Source organism: Syngnathus typhle, linkage group LG6, assembly GCF_033458585.1.
Source record: "Syngnathus typhle isolate RoL2023-S1 ecotype Sweden linkage group LG6, RoL_Styp_1.0, whole genome shotgun sequence".
Taxonomy (NCBI): Eukaryota; Metazoa; Chordata; class Actinopteri; order Syngnathiformes; family Syngnathidae; genus Syngnathus; species Syngnathus typhle.
In genome coordinates this window covers 373792-390436 of record NC_083743.1, presented here as the reverse complement: position 1 = coordinate 390436, position 16645 = coordinate 373792, and the positions used below count along the sequence as shown (strand labels likewise).

General features: G+C 44.4%; 1 protein-coding gene across 2 annotated transcripts in view; it reads left to right on the top strand.

The window, feature by feature from the left end:
• Positions 1–16645, top strand: part of LOC133155291 (serine/Arginine-related protein 53-like) — a 67129-nt gene that overhangs the window by 19950 nt on the left and 30534 nt on the right. For both annotated transcript variants that reach the window (XM_061280498.1, XM_061280496.1), the window contains exons 5-6: positions 6646–6682; positions 14419–14470. In XM_061280498.1, the coding sequence (XP_061136482.1) occupies positions 6646–6682; positions 14419–14470 (89 nt within the window). The remainder of the gene's footprint in view (positions 1–6645; positions 6683–14418; positions 14471–16645) is intronic.

Sequence of the window (16645 nt, the reverse complement as noted above, 5' to 3'; positions counted from 1 at the left end):
CCCTCTTTTATTCTCTCCTGTCGTCTCTTTGCATCCGTGTATACCTTCGTCGCCTCTTCTTTAAACTTTGTTTTATGCAATTGGACTTTCATAGAGCAGGTTGCGAAAGATCTCGCCTGGCCTCACCGCCGCGGTTGTTTACGGCTCCGAAGTCAAGATCGTACGCGGCCGGGTTATGAGCACAAAACACGACAGGCCGCCTCTGATTTAGAGCATTATGTAAATGCGCTTGTCGGCGAAAATATGTTTTTCTCTCGCAAGAAAAAAAAAAAAAAGGGTTGTGGGTTTGTTTGGTCCGGCGTTGAAAAGAAGATTGTTGTGGCACACTGTTAATGTTTCATTTTCTCGCCACTTCGGGGGCTTCTTCATCTGCACTTCACTCAAGCCTTTATAGCAAAAGACCAGTTTCCTCCAGAAAAACAAATAACAAGACTGAGTTTGCTATTGATAAAATATTACTTTTTTTTCTTTTTAAAGGGAGTTGACGTCAGAATGTCTCAGCAGAATTCCCGATTAATATTTGAATACCAAAATGTTGTTTGCGACCGTGCTTGAATCCAAACGTGTATCTTTGTCTTGGTGACATGTTTCCAGTTGACTTTATTATTGCTGAAAAAAAAAAAAATCAAGATTAATTTCAGTTGACGCTTGTGCTTTGAGGCCAAACCGTTTTAGCAACTTGACCAGCACTGAAACAGCCGCCGTCTTTGTGCCGCGCCTTCCTTCAAGTCCGGGAGACGCACGAGCGTACACGCCGGCGCTCACCCCGCAGGCCGCCGAGCGCTCGGGGCCACGTTGCTTTGTATTCTGACGGACAGGCAGGCGGAAAGAAAGACTCACCCCGGGCTAGCGATTACGTGACACGGCAGGAGTAGCAACAGCGCTAAGAAAAGTGCAAAAGGCACGGCTTGCAGATGAAATGAATAACAATGTATGCGACGTGTCTCGCCAGACCTTCGATAACCTGCACGCCGGAGCCGAGCCGAGTCGCTGTGACAGCCCGGTCTTTGTGGACACTTTATCCTGCCTGTACACTTGTAAGGTAGAGCTGGGATAATCGCACCTAATCTAATTAGGACTAAAGAGGGCCATGACTGAGGCTGGCCAGAGGCTAGCGACACACACACACACACACACAAAATCCTGTTTGCATTCGAAAAATAAGGTTGTCATATTGATTATGCAAATCAGGCGCTAACCGCGGCTAACTGCCTCACAGGCCAGCCGGTTACAGCTGACACAAGCCAAAGAGAGGAGGAAAGGATTAGGACAGGGTTAGCTTTATGCCACCGTTTTGCATGTACTGTTTACCCCCCCCCCCCTCTTTCTCTGTAGGCTGGTCCTAGCTGCTGCTTTGCCATTTTTTGTCATGCAGAGTGACTAGATCACCTGTAACAGTCTTTTTGGATTTCAAATGGAAATATGTTGAAATTGGAAGGGGCGGAGAAATGAGAGGAAAATGTCACGGACTCGCAAATGTCAGACTAGCTGTCGCTTCCATATCAATTTGGTTCGTATTGATGAGAGTTAATCAGCCCGATTTTTGTTTATATTTTTGGATTTATTTTAACACATTACATGATAAGACAACTGCTCCATCAAAAAAAAAATCTGCAAAATATTGCCATTAATCATTACTTTATTGTTGTAAGTGTAAAGGAACGAAAAATATTATTATTTTATTTGTTATATATATTTTGTAATGACTCAGTTGTCAGAATTCTGACAAATATCGTGTAAAAAAAACAAAATATGAATCAATTTCAATTGGGAATATTCTTTAGATGTGATTAAATTGAGTCACGAGCTTGACCATGGAATAAATTCAAACTCTAAAAGTCTGCCAAGGCGCCACTGCTCATGTTCTCGGCGCATCTCAATCATATATTTAAAGGAAGTTGCTGAAAAAGTTCTCCAACAGTTTGTCGTCCGATTGTATTTATTGACCATATAAATGTGTGCCAATACAGAATGTGTATTGCGTCTGCGCATACGCCAGAGTTGTGCAGCCATATTGCTCTCCCCTCCTTCAGAAGCTCTTCTCGGGCTGAGGGTACAATGTCCAATTGAAGGGCAGGATTGAAAGTGATTACCTTGTTAACTCCTGGCACCCACTGCTAGCTTGAAATAGAGCTGAGCGCCAGGGCCTGATTTGCAAATGAATAACCTTCTTGCCCCCCCCCCCCTCTCTCATCTTCCTCCCCCTCCTTTTTTTTTTTTTTTGTCCATTTGATGCCAAGATCATCTTTTTATATTGTGCCATGACAGATGCTGCGCGAAGCCACCATTGTTCCCCATCAGTCTTCTGGCGAGCCAAAAGATTTCCACATGTGATTTTAACAGTGACAAAAATCCCACCCCTCCGTAGCGGCGCTTTGCTCTTTGTGTATGAGCGCAGCAATCTCCAGACTTTGCGAGCAGAATGTTGGGTGGTGTCATTGTCTGCTTCTCAATAACGGAGAGGTAGCGCTCCGATTAGGGAAGCCTCTAATTGGGCGATATGAAAGACGGCCGCCTGCTATTGAAGAAACCGCCGGGAAATGGATTGCTCTCCGACGTTATCCCCCTTTTGCGGTTTCTTTTGTGAGCTACTGCTTTCACTCTATGAAGCTGAAAAAAAAAATTCTTTGCCTTTGCATCGATTTGCTCCAAATATGCAAGTTGCTGCGATGGTCAAGACTTAATTACAGGAAATATTTTTCTTGGCCAACGAGGGTTCTCTTGTGTTCCGCGTGACAACGTAATCTAATGCCACCGCGGGTTAATCGATTAAAACCGATTAAAAAGACTTACTCGGTGGAATTTAGACAATTTTTGACAGCTTGTCTCTCCATTGTGAAGTGAAACAATAAAGAACAGTCCAATGTTTAGCCTGTAATTTATACATTTAATGTTGCATGTGATAAGGGACCAAAAAATAAAATCTTATTCATCATATCGTCACTACCCAAACTAGGGCCTGTCCGATTAATCAGCCTGTCAATTTAATTGACCAATTTCCGTCGACCTTCAAACATTGTCTGAATTTTAGGGTGGGGGAACTTAGAGTGCTTCAGTGATAAATCTCAATCATGCTCTTACCGACAATACCATCAGGTCCAAAAACCAAACAGTCCTTATTCCTCTCAGGTCTTGCACGGAGAATTGATAGCCCCCCCAACCCCCCCCCCCCCCCCTTGCTGACATTTGCCCATCTTGTTTGTGTGTTTGTGTGTACCATCCTTTCTATTTGCGACATAAACCCCGAGAGCTTGCCACGATAGCGCCCGCACAAGAATGCCATTTCAATTTCAAATGACAGCCACGTTTAAAAGGAACTGCGGCGATAGCAATCAAGCCTGAGGGGCACACCGGGCTTTTTGTATCACGTCCCTCGACTACTTCATATCAAGCGTTCGCCTTGTGCTGCTAAAAGGCACATGTCACTGATGGCGGGGGGGGGGGATGTTTATTACACCGTGCTTTCTTTTATTCAAATGTGCACGCTTGTGTGTGCGCGCGTCTGCGTGTGTGTCCATCGACTTTCCAATAAATACGCCTGTCGTTATATCAGCAGTCAAACGACATGAATTCTCAATGACACGCTTGACAAGTCGCCTGATTGTGGCAAATGGGGTGGCTGACACACACACACACACACACACACACACACACACACACACACACACACAGGAATGATGTCTCCGTATGAAGGCCTCAGTTATTTCATTATAACTTAATTTCTTAGCTCACCACCTCTTCATTCAAAATGCCCCCCATTTGGAATTCCAGACCACTTCCACATGACAGTGACACTGATATCCATGACATCATTTGGGAAAGATGCCGGCTCCCCCGCGCTCTCAAAAGACACTTTACAACCTCAAAATCAAAAGATTAGAGTGTTCTGTGTTTTAGACCACATGTTTTTTTAAATGAACAAAGACGGCGATAACTCAACCGATTCATGAATTGTTGCTTGTCAGCACCAATCGACTCTCTCACACAGGCAGTATTTCTGCGCAAAGAAAAAAATTCAAGTTTAGGACTTTTAAGTTTAGTGTGAATCAAGGCTAAAAAAAAAAAAAAAAAAATCTATGAATGGGCTAGCGAGGAAAAGCGAAGGCAGTAGCAGGAAAGTACCGACAGTGTGATGGATGGAAGGCACCGTGGTAAATTGGTCAATATTGACCTTGACATTGCTTAGTTTGTTTGATCAACTTCACTTAATTAACCACAGTAATTAACATCAGCACTCTTAGTCGGTCACTTCCTGTTTGTTAAAAAAAAAAAAAACTGCTTTGCTTTAATTTTTTTTATCTTAGCATTACGTGTGCCCCTGATGTTTAGCATCATAAGAGTCGGGATCGGTTTTGAGTGAATCGGCTCATTGCAGTCATTTTGTCTTAATTTCTTTCAGACATGGGGAGTCAAATTATTGCGAAAAATGTTGACAATTATTATTATTATTATTTTCTTACCATAAGTGGATATGACTTTATCCCATTTGCAGTTGCGTTTGTTATACTGTTTTGTCAATGAAGTGATTATTACTTAAAATAGTTCAAACTAATGTCATGAAATGGCACACTCGAATGTTTCAAGGTTCATGATGTAACATCGCCATTTAGCCCATAGCACTCCTCCGCCCGCCTAATTCCCATGGTGTATTCTCTTCTATTTCTGCTCCGATGCCGAGTCCCGCTGCGTAATTGTTATAAGCGAGCAAGGCCGCCACGTCTCCCAAGGCCTTGTGCTACACCGACCATTCCGATCTGGCCTGCCTCCGCTACAAATTGGATGAACAGCCACTGACACATTTTCAATATTATTACATTAAACCAAGTGGATTTTGATTGATAACCTAATATGGGCCTAATGCAAAACATCAATCACGGCAAGTATATTAATTATTTAATATTGTGGCCTAATTCAGAAATCAATGCCGCCGCTGCGTGGAAGGCACCGAGGAGGAAAGGGAGGGGTGAGGACAGCGAGAGAATGAGGAGAAACAGAGTTTGCTCCCTTAAGACTTCATCAGATGAGATGATGTTTTGAACACGGGAGAAGCGTGTTGACTGCCTAGCTGGCCCCCACCGTGAAGTTTGAAAAGAAAGCCTGATTAAATGCCGTGATGTTTTTAATCGTGAAACGATATGTTGCAAAAAGAAAGTGGAAAGGATGCAGGAGGAGGAGGAGGAGGGATTGGAGCGTGTCCGTGTCTCCCCTGTGTTCGATTGTTTCCCCGCTAATTGCGCTTCATTAGCGGATTACACACACTGTCACCACGGTAACAAATGTCTCGCTGTCTGCCCGCCGCGCGCCCCGCCATGTATAATAAATGTGGCGGGGTGTTTGTCACAATGTAATGTAATTACAGCCCCCGATGAAGTTGGCCTTAAGTGCTCGACTTTGTGCTGCCGAGACGACGGAATAAGCAACAAACGGCTTTTTTCGTGGTTACCTTTTGACCCTTCACTTTCATTGCTGCCTTAGATTTTCTTCATTTCCCTCAAGGGAAGTTATCTATCCATCGATCTGTCTATCTTGAACAAATAAACACATAGTCGTCCCTCGGGGGGGAGGGGGGGGGAGAAGATATAATTGTAATTACCGCTCACACACAAACACTCTTGAGCTCTTTTGAACAATGTTGCTAATCAAAACAGCAGCACCTACTGTGTTAAAGTTGATCTTGTGGTCCGTGAAGCAATTTCTCATCTTGCGTCCCATACACTTGTTTGTATTGTAGTTGCAATGACGTCAGTTTGTGAGCCCTTTTGAAGTCTGTTGCTCACCAAAACAGCAGCACCTAGTAAATACTCTTAGATAAAATCAAATGACCTGCAGGCATGTTGTGAACTACTTTTCCGTGTATTATTGAAGATTTTATGTTATACGAGACATCTTTTTGGGGTAATGAACATTGCGGTGCGCAAGCTAGTTCTCTCCATTTCTTCCCCATCGTCCTTTTTTTTTTTTAATCAATCTTGCTATTATCATATTCTTCCATCAGACCTTATTTGAAATTAATGATGCGGGAATGACCTCGTTTATAGAGTCCGGTGTGATGGATGGATAGATGGATGGATTTTGGGGAGGGAAGGGGAAGTGTGGGGGGGGTGTATCAGACAGCGTGTAATTTTAGAGATGGTATAGATTTACACTGTGATGCTGCCGGCTGCATTAGCAACTGAAGCCTGTCGATAAGCCTTCCTCTCTTTTCGTGCGCGTGCATCCACACACAAACATACACACACAGTTGTCAGTAATGGGGACCAGAGTTGGTCGGGGGTGCTGGGATCGGAGGCTGTTTGTATTCTCTTGATCTTTTGATTTCCACTGCTGCAAATTTGAAATATGCCAAAATTGCATCTATTATTTACTGCCAATTTGCCTTTCCCTTCCCCAACCTCCCACACGCACACAATTTCTCAACTTGCCATTCCACGGCATACACTGTTTATCAGACATACTTTTTAATGTAATTAATAATTACTCAAAAACTAATACTGATATGACAGTATAGTGCAGTACTTGCCTGCATCCAGCAGAGGCGCTGTTCATTGCATCTGAATCATCGAAAGGAGAGCGGCATGCTCGATGAAAAATGGCATCATTTTATGCGAGTGAACTTTACTTACAGTTTGTCAATGTGTCTTGCAGGGATACCGTGAGCATGAAACTTGGATTGGAACATCTGGTAAGTTCTATTTGATAACACACACATTGCAATGTCTTCATGAAGTGTCTTCAAGCGCACACACTCGGGCTTCACACAGCAATAAAGGCGAGAGCCCGCTCAAAACGATCTCACGGGACAAAACCTTAAAATTTAATGTCCATTTCTTGGCTTTTTTTCTTACCTCGCTTTAATACGAGGTCACGGTGCCATGCAACAAAGCGAAAAGGTTCCCGCTCCTCTTTTTGGGTGGCTTTCCTTTTGGCCCCTTATTCCACAGGATGAATTATAGACGGGGGTCAGCGAGGGTCCTGGTTCTCGGCGGATGTCGCACGCCCCGGCCCCCTGCATACCAAAACCGCACTACGCAAATGACCCTGAAATTGCGACAATGATATTCGAGCTTAGCAGTTTTCGAGCGAGCGGCTTTTATTAACTGCAATGCAACGCGGCTAATGATGAACAATTGTTGACATCTCTCTTTTCAAAACCCAAACAATGCATGTTGAGGTTAATACGCATCTTCCGACTTTGACTCTGAGCGGACGCAAGTGTATTGCGTTAAGCGTAGACCTGAATGCATAAAGTTTCAAATTCCTTAATAAATCTCAACCTATAAGCAAGATACAGAGAGCAGATCTGAACAAGTGGATGGGAATGTATGTTAGCTATCCAATAATGCAGTACTCCATAAAAAGGTAACGTGAATAATTCAAGAGAAAAGGGTCACATGCATTAACATTATTAATCACTTTGTATATAGCAATAGGAAGTGAGCCTTCAGCGCACAAGATGCACTTAGACTTGAAGACTCTTGAAGCTACTTTAAAAAAATAAAACTTAATATGGAGTTACTGAGGAGTAGTTTAAAGTATTACAAAGACCATTATTGTTGTAATTTGTTTTGATTCACATGATGAAGACAATAAAAACAAAAACTTCCAAAATACAAATGTTGTAACCAAAACCATCAAATGAAAACAATCTTACAAGTCTGTTGTGCGGTTCTTATACCACTACAACAGTTCAAATTATAATGGATTACAGTCAATGGAGGAGATATGGCAGTTAATCGTGTCCATGATTATAATTTTCTTTTTAAAGGTAGAGATCGTAACTTTCGAGTCTGTCTAATCTGATATGAAAGATAACATGCAACAGCAGCAGCATCATTGCTTCCTCGCAGGCGTTGGCTTTTATACACCCGAATATATTTTTAACATTACATTGCGTTTTAACTTTACACACACTGTGATGAAAGCACACATCCGTTTCTTTTAGGCCGTATATTTCAGTGCCAAAAAAAACGTCTCGAGGAATTCAACCCCCGCGACCGCGGCGGGCACGTTTGAATTTATGGGTGTGTTTATGCTTATAGGGAGATTGCACCCCGGCGTTCGGTCGCCCGGGGAGCTCGACGCTCTTGATTACGATTCGGGGGCCGGGAACAGTAAATAACCGAGTATGTTCCTCCCCCCCCCCGAGGAAGACTTGTAGAAGTGTTCAAAATGTTGTTCCCCCTCAGCTGCTCGCATAAACATCCCAGCAGATTTCCAAACAGGCATTTATGGCTCTCTGCTGATGTACTGCTCTCCAGATGAGCGCGTCAACTCAACTAAGGCTGAGACATATTATTCTTTTAGATGCCTGTCTTGAAACTGTTGGAATAAAACCATCACTCTCTTTTATTTATCAATCTGTATTGTTTGAGCTTTCTTCTTAATAGCAGTCTTTTTCTTTTTTTTTTTAGGACGGCTTTCCAAATTGTTCGGGGATTTGAACGCCGTCCAAAATGTTTAAATAGTTCAGCATGTCTTGGTTTTGATCATTTTCTCTTCCTCTTTCATTCTTCAGATAGAAGTTTTCCGAATGATTTTGAGGAGTGAGTTGTTTGAAGCCAAGGTTTTATTAACATTTCAGAATTCCCGCCACAGAAGCTTAAAGAGAAGTCAAATATACCGTGTAATAAAACAAATGACACCCAAGACACTTGATGGAGAGTAAACACCCTGGTTGGCAAGTTTTTCTTGTTCATCGTTTTAGTGAGATGCTATTTTCGCATTGATTTTGCCCAAATTAATTTGTGTGTGCAAAATATTGTTTGATTGACTGCACTTTTTAAGCCGTTTTGGGGAAATGGTTGGATTTTCCCGAATGGCCAATGTCATTCAGGACAAAACCCCTGTCAATGAAATGAATTCCGTATTATTTATATTCCGTATTTGCTGTGCATTGGCACTCTATGAATACAATTTTATTCCTGAGAAAATAGTCGCCGCCGTTAGGTAATTTGCATGTGAAGACATTTGTTGTCGTCGTGCGTTTTGTTGTCGTATCTCGGCAGACGGCGCGAACGCCAGACAACAAAGAGTAAAACGAATGAAAATAATTGCTCCCAGTGCATCGCGTTTAGCTACGCCGCTTTTGTACACAAGCGGCGAGGCGAGGGAACTCGAGTATGACTCCCAATGATGCTTTGCTCTGCTCAGAAGAAGAAGACACGTCGTCGCTAAAGAGGCAGCCCCGCAGCCGCTAATCAGTTCGTGCCGTTTAGGGAATGAAACGAAAGGAAATGCGGCTTTATCGATAACGTTACGACTCTGCAAACGCGAATCTGCGAAGGCTTTCCGCCGGGCACGCTGCCAGCGGACGCAGGCAAGAGGAAATGTTTGAGTTGTTGGTAGGAAGAAAGTATTCTGAGACAAGAGCACAAACCGCCTCCAAGGTTAAAACCATTTTACACCTACAAAAGAAATGCTTTAAAAAAAAAACTCCAACAGGCGAGCTGAAAGGGGAACAAAATGCGATACAATCTTTTGCAAGGAAAACAAATTATACCTGACACATTCCTTTTTTTTCTTTTATCTATCAAGTCATGCAACTATTAAAAGTCGTTTTTAATTTACAGAATTACTGTTTCCCAAGAGGTTCCGCCGTATCGTTATAACATCGGTCAACAAATCGTAACTTCATTTCTCGCACCCGCTCGACTTGAGCCGTGCTCGACGGCGGCCCTCAGTGAGTTGAAGAGTTTAGTGAGACTGGTAACCCGGTTGTCCTGATGACGGACAGCGACGGGCAGCTGCAGGAGGCACTGACCCCTTGAGGTAATCCAACCTGGCTACGCACTTAATGTGACCCCTCGTTCAAAAAGTTTGGGGGAATCCAATTTTTTTTGGGTTGGTTTCCTTCCCTGTGAATGTCTTCCCAGAGGAAAAGGCGGTTCTAGAGGGATAACAGAGATGAGGAAGGGACTGGCTGTTGCTAATCAGTAAACAGATTTCCATGTTTATTGCGGTAATGATTTCATGATATTTGATGTGGCATTGGGGGGGGCGAGCATGAGGTGGTGGCTGGCTTTTCTCATCCGTACACTGCGGCTAAATGACGGAGTAATTTGAGTGACCCCCCTACTCCCCCCCGCCGGACCCGCATGTAATTGCATGTCATTCTGGCACACAAGCGGGAGGCGTCACAGCACGACACACAAACACGACTTGCTTCTCCTTTGCATGTACGCACCCACAATCCGCCTTCATCATCGTTAACGCCCCCCTCGCCCCCTCCCAACAGAAAAAAAAAACCTAAACAAAAGAACGATTGCATTAATTTCCAAATGATGACATTACATTAGGCGCGGCGGTGTCATATATCAAAAAGTGTTGCGAACTACTCCCTTTACTGTATGTGCTTCATCTTAATGCTATCGCTGGATGTCAAGGGCATGGAGGAAATTAAATCGGAAAGTGCAGATAGACCAAAGAAGATATTATCTCTGGATGATTGCAGTTTTGATAGGTATTCCCGTGAATTTCATTTTCTCCGGATGGAGAGGAGATGAGTTAGCCCGCAGATTTGCTCATTTTTCTTCTACATGATTTATGTGAGTTGAGTGTAACGCCTACCCCCCAACCGCCCCCCTCCCGCCTTTGTCAAGAGCATCTACATGCATGTGCACACACTCCTTTGAGTTGCATCTTGTTTGTAGCGCTTTACAAGCGCATATATTCGTACTCGTCATGTAGCGGTGGGTTCGTAAACCGCAGTTTGTTGCCGTTGTGTGTCAACGTGTGTGTTGGTGTGTGTGCGGCAGGGCGATCAGAGGATGGAACTATTCGGGCGGGGTGGGGGTCACGGGCGGGAGAGCGTCATTACTCAGACTTGTTTACATTCTAAATACCTAATGAAATCTTGTTGGTAATAATGACGGGAATAAAAGTTTGGGAAATTGTAAAAGTGGTGAAGTTTGAGAAATGAGGCCCGGCCCGTGAAATAGCATTTGGTGGCAGGAAACGACATTATTATGCACCGCTCCTGCCTGCCTGAGACATGAAGATGAACTGCCGGCGGGCCATAAAATGCTGTTAGCCCAGGCCTGAAGTATGGCGCATTGTAAAAGAACCCCGATGCCATATTGACAATATATATAAAAGTATAGCCATACACAACATTATTTTTCATATACGATGACCCCCCCCCCCCCCACACACACACCTCCAACACTGATAGGCAGACCCCCCCCCTCCCCCTATAAAATATCCAAATAAGCATATTGCCATGGAACCCATATCTGCCCTGATCTTATAGACCTTGATATTAAAAACGGAAATATTACATTTTCTTGGAGCTCTGTTTTCTGCTGTCCTCTTTTGGCTACGGCGTATATCTGTTTGTCGGGGACGAGGCGGAGGAAGACTGTGCTATATAATGAGATGACTATTGAGTAGCAACTCCACTACAAAGACATATAGTATATGGGGCGTGCGGACCATTATTTTCCGTCAATAAGCAGTCGCGATATAGAAGTAATGGTAACGACGGCGGACCTTTAAGACTGATGTCACATATTTGCGCGATGAGCATATCGTCCAACCAACGCAATCTGTCCCACTTGACTTTCAAAAAAGAATTTCCCATAATTGGGAAATGGGCTATTGTTGGTTTAACTAGTCTCTATTGTTGTATTTTAGTAATCAACTCAGCAGACAGGGAACACCCAATCAAAATTGTAATTGTTCTTCTCTAAGAAGATGCCGCGCCACTTCTGTTAATACCAGCATTACCACTCAGGCTCCATTTCAATTATTCATGCACGACTCGGGGTCCGAGCTCTCGCCCCGGCACGAGGGAGGAGGAAGTCCGGCCGACTCGCGCCGGCCGACCTTACCGCAGTGTTGACGGACTTACTTTGTTGAGCCTAAGTGCCCCGCGTCTGTCCCATTAGTCGAAAATAAACACGAGCCATTAGCCAAATAAATAAGCCTCGCTCGGCCGGGTAAAAACAATGCTACGCCGTGCATCACGAAACGTCATCTATTTATAATGGAGAGCTGCTCCGAGAGGCTATTATTGTTATTATTAGGCCCGAGGCTGACCAGACAAAGCAAGGCATGCCGGGTCGGCAGATGGACAAAAGCGCCAAAGAGCGGAGAAGCAGAAATGGATTCAGTAAGCTCTCTTCCTAAAGCATTTGTGAGGACCTCTGCCAAGGCCAATCATTGCCTTATTCTTTTTTTTTTTTTTATTGACTTGCTCTGATCCATCCCATTTGCAAATGTCAATTTACACACAGTTAGGAAATCACAGATGAGCTAATCAAAAATTGTCAGGAGCCAAAACAATACAATACAGCAGAATTTAATTAGTTAGTGAGATGTGCGAGGTACATCTGAAACTAAATTTATTTTATGGTCAAAGTTCGGACTAAGAATGGGTGAATACCGATACCAGCCTTATTACAAAGTATCGGTACTCGCGACGACGGCCGATACCAATATTGGCTGCCCTCTTGTTGTCGTTTTGCAATCAGGAACTAGAAACAAGAATACAAAATTTAATTTCTTGTATTTTAGGCGATCGTATGGTCTTGATTATTTATTTAAAATCACCTGTCATTTTTTTCCATATCGTACATTCCGTACAATGCAATTCCAAATTGTTGCCCAACTCATCGTCCGCACTTCAACAATATTTATTTCTCAGCTTCTGTGTGTGTTTTACGTCTCACATGTGATCTATCTCAACCTCCACACAGCACTTCTCGTGTTTGTTTTCTAATTGAGGAGGCCGTCACTTTAGCTGCCTCTCTTTCTCTTTCGCTCAGACATCTGCCTCTGGGGAGCACAATTAACGCCTCTTTATTGTTTACTAATGAATTACGCACAGAGGAGGAGGGCACGCGTGAATTACGGAGAAACAATGTGTCAGAGTGCAACATGCTAATACCACGTGTATCTTGCCGTCATTTTGTTCTCTTAGTTATTGGACATCTGAGTACCTTTTACTGTACTTGTTATGGTAATTTGATCGTAATCTGCCTTGCTAAGTGTTGAAATGTCTTATTTTTGCTTCTTGAGGCAAAAAAAAAAAATTTGATAGATTGAACTGGGCCATCTTGTGTGTGCGTTTGAAGAATTCCATCCTTCCTTTTCCCAGGCATAATAGCAATTGGTAATTTCAGCTGTCGAGCAGCGCCCGTCAACGCCGAGTGTGATGCGCAATGTCACCTGCTACAGGGGACACACACGCACACACACACCGCATTAAGTGTGCCTTAATGTGCGCTGCGTGTCGGATCCTGCAGCCTGACATGGCTGCATTAAAGCGGGTCATTATATTTCCCCGCCGCCGGAAAGTGACGTTTTTACAAAGTGACAAGTTTACAGTTTGATAAATCCGATTTTATTTTTTTTTCTCCCTGTGGCTGAGCAGGAGGTGGTGGTGCCGGGAGGGAAAGTAGTGGGAAGAAGAGCTTGGTTGTCTATGTAGGAGGAGAAGGTGGGAGGAAGAGAGCAGAGGGGGGAGGGGGGTTGCCTGTCAGCAATGTCTAAATGATGCTCCCAGGCAGCGGTTTCAGATCCCATCCCCATTAGCATTTAATTTCTCTCTAATCCTACACACAGTTTCCGCCGCCGCTTGGTAACGAGGGCCGCTGTGCCATCGCACCAAAAAAGAGCACTCCTCCGCCTTTTTTTTTTTTTTTTTTTTATAAATGGCTCCACTCACAATCCTTCCCATCATTCTTCCGTGACAATTAAGATCCTCAAATCTAATAGCGGCGATATTGGTATTACGGCGAGGTTGAAGGCAGGGCGGCGGGGACTGCGTCTCCCAACACGACTGTCAAAGCACAAACGCCAACCCCCCTCCCTCCCCTCACTCGCTCGAACCCGCTAACATACGGGGGAGCCAATAGGAAGGGCGCAGCGGCTGTGATCTTTTTTCAAATGTGCTCTGTGCCCTCTCATCCCACTCTCACAAGACTTGTTAAAATACCTTTTTGTTTTCTCTCTCGAAATTTCTCTTCATCTCCTCCTTATTGATCCTCCCTTGTGTGTCCAGGATGCGCCTGTATTTATTTATTTTTTTTCCTTTCCACAAGTATGATTTTTATTTTCTCCACTCTAACAGGCGCCACTGGGAACAGGGCAGAAGTTGTCCCCTGGTACTCGGCGAGGACAGTTTAAGGGAGCGTTGGCGCTAATGGTCGCGGTCAAAGACGGTCTTGGGTAAAATCTAGCAGCGCCAAGGGGGAGCCAGCAGCTTTCCAAGTAGATTACATAGATAAAAGTTGTGTGGGCTTGGGGCTTGTCTGGGCTGTCACGAACGGGCCTTTGTGACACGTTTCTGTGCTCTTGCTGGATTATTGGTACGGATGGTGATGTGCAGAGCAGGGGTTGGGCGAATTTTTTATTTTTGCACTCCACTATAGTGTAAGATTTTTTGAATCACTCATGTCTTTTTTTTCTCCCCTGCAGACGCCAGCAGAACAGGCTAAGGTTCGAATGCAGATGGTCCTCCAGGCTGCAGGTAAGAAATATGATCGTTTTGAGCGTTCCCGGGCCAATATTTACAGCGGTTTGATTTCAAACACACCTCGCTGAATTAATTCACACATGTCGCCGCGTATATTCCGGCTCCAATTTGCGAGCCACGTGCGACAGGCAGAGATCGACTGCATGGAAAGATGTCTTCTTGTTTACGGTCATGTACCCACACACGGCGTAGCACTGCTTTAATTTCACGACAGGAAATCTAGGAAAGACGTAGGCGTCCGTACATCATGTACCGTACGAATCAAATGTACTTTTGTACTCATATAGCGAACACGCAAGCTTATGGCTAACTGGAGGTTGCTGAGCAACAGCTGTCTTTGTCCGGCAACTTTTTGGGGAGCTTTTGACCATCTGAGAAATACAGCATATATATATATTTTTTTATTTGACGCTATACAATTGTGGAACGTTGTGGTGCGGTCGGAAATCCCAAGTCGAAGGCCGTTCTTTTCGTGCTAGCTTCCCTTCTTTTCATGCTAGTTTTTGTCCTACTGATTATCCCATTGATTAATCGAGTAATTGGATCATAAAAAATTGGATTCTTACATTAGAAATGAATGTAAGGTGCAAGTTCTGTGACAAGTAAGTCAACAATTGAGTGGAGGTTCATCGATTAATCGACCCTGACATTTTGTGATCATTATTTTGATAATTCAATAATGTTCTTCATCTGGATCCATCGGACCTTCCGTAAAAACCCAACTGGTCAATTAAAGCTTGTTCGATAACTTTATTCTTACCTCCCTGTCTTTGTTCCGGTCTCGGGCAGACATGGAAACGGGGAGGGATGGAGGGCGAACAGGAGGCAGCAGATGTTGGGAGGTTGTGTGAATGTTAATGTCCTGACGTAGCCGTGGAGCTTAAGCCGCCTCCTCCTTCCCCTCCATTCCTCTGTGAGCGCCCGCCAGGCTTTCTCTCCCGGGGTCTCCTGACATCCTTGAAGCCCGCGGCTCTCCTCTTCCCTCCTCCCGTCCCCCGCCCGCCTTTTGTCCGTCTATGGACTCTCTCTAGTCAGTAGAGAGCAGATCATCCTGTGGCTAAAGCGGATAAGGCCTTTGTGTCGGGGGGCTCTGCGGCCCTGTAATGAGCCCCCTCGGCTGGCCCGCTGGCCTGCTTAGCGCCCACTGGGGGCTTTAAGTGTGTATGAGTGTGGGTCCATGTGTGTTACTAGAGTGACAGTCTATGTGGATTACGAGGAGGAGGGCATCACTGCTTGGCCTACATATCAAATACACGTATGTGCATATAAACTAATACCCACATGTGACTAGCTATCCATCTATCAATCCACGTAACTAGCTAGTTAGCTCTTTCGCTATCTAGCTATGTCTATCTCTATATCTAGCTCCATCCATCCCTCCATCCATCATCCCTCCATCTATCCATCCATCCAAAAAAACACCCACCCAAACAAAAAACACCCACCCAAACACCCATCCATTCATCCATCCATCCATCCATCCATCCATCCATCCATCCATCCATCCATCCATCCATCCGCCCATCCATCCCTCATTATTTTTGCTTATTATTAACCTCGCCGTTTGCTCTGAATAACTTAATTTGTTCAGAACACCATCAACAAAGCCAAGTTTCATATCGAATGCTAATGTGCTCACCCTGCAAAGTGCACCGATACACACTTGGCAAATGCACACGGCAGCCCCGCACACGTTATTGTACCGTTTTCTTTTCAGCCCCTCGCTCAGTTCTCGCCTCTTTTGAGAGCGCTGTCCGTTTCCACTCAAATGAGCGCGAGCGCTGTACGAGGGAGGTCGCGGCAGAGGGCCTCTCCTTATCCGTGCGTCAATAGGAGAGTGTTTGCAGAACACCCACCGCGGGGCCCGGAGGCCAAGGGGTCATCAAAACCTGCGTCCTCTCCCCATTTGAACCTTTGACAGCAGCAAAAACAAACAGTCCTTAAGCTCTCATCAGAGGCTTGAACTTGGCAGGGGCTCAGTGGTCCGAATTAACTTCCACGCTGGTTTGTCTACTCTTGACACCTGTCTGAAGTCATTAAGGAGCGAGTGCAATTTGGACCACTTGTTTTCATGAGCCTTTAATAACACTAAGAACTTCTTTTGACTTGAAATGGCTTCATGTCTCTAAATCGGCTGCCAAATGTAATTACGCTGTGCTCAAGTGGAAT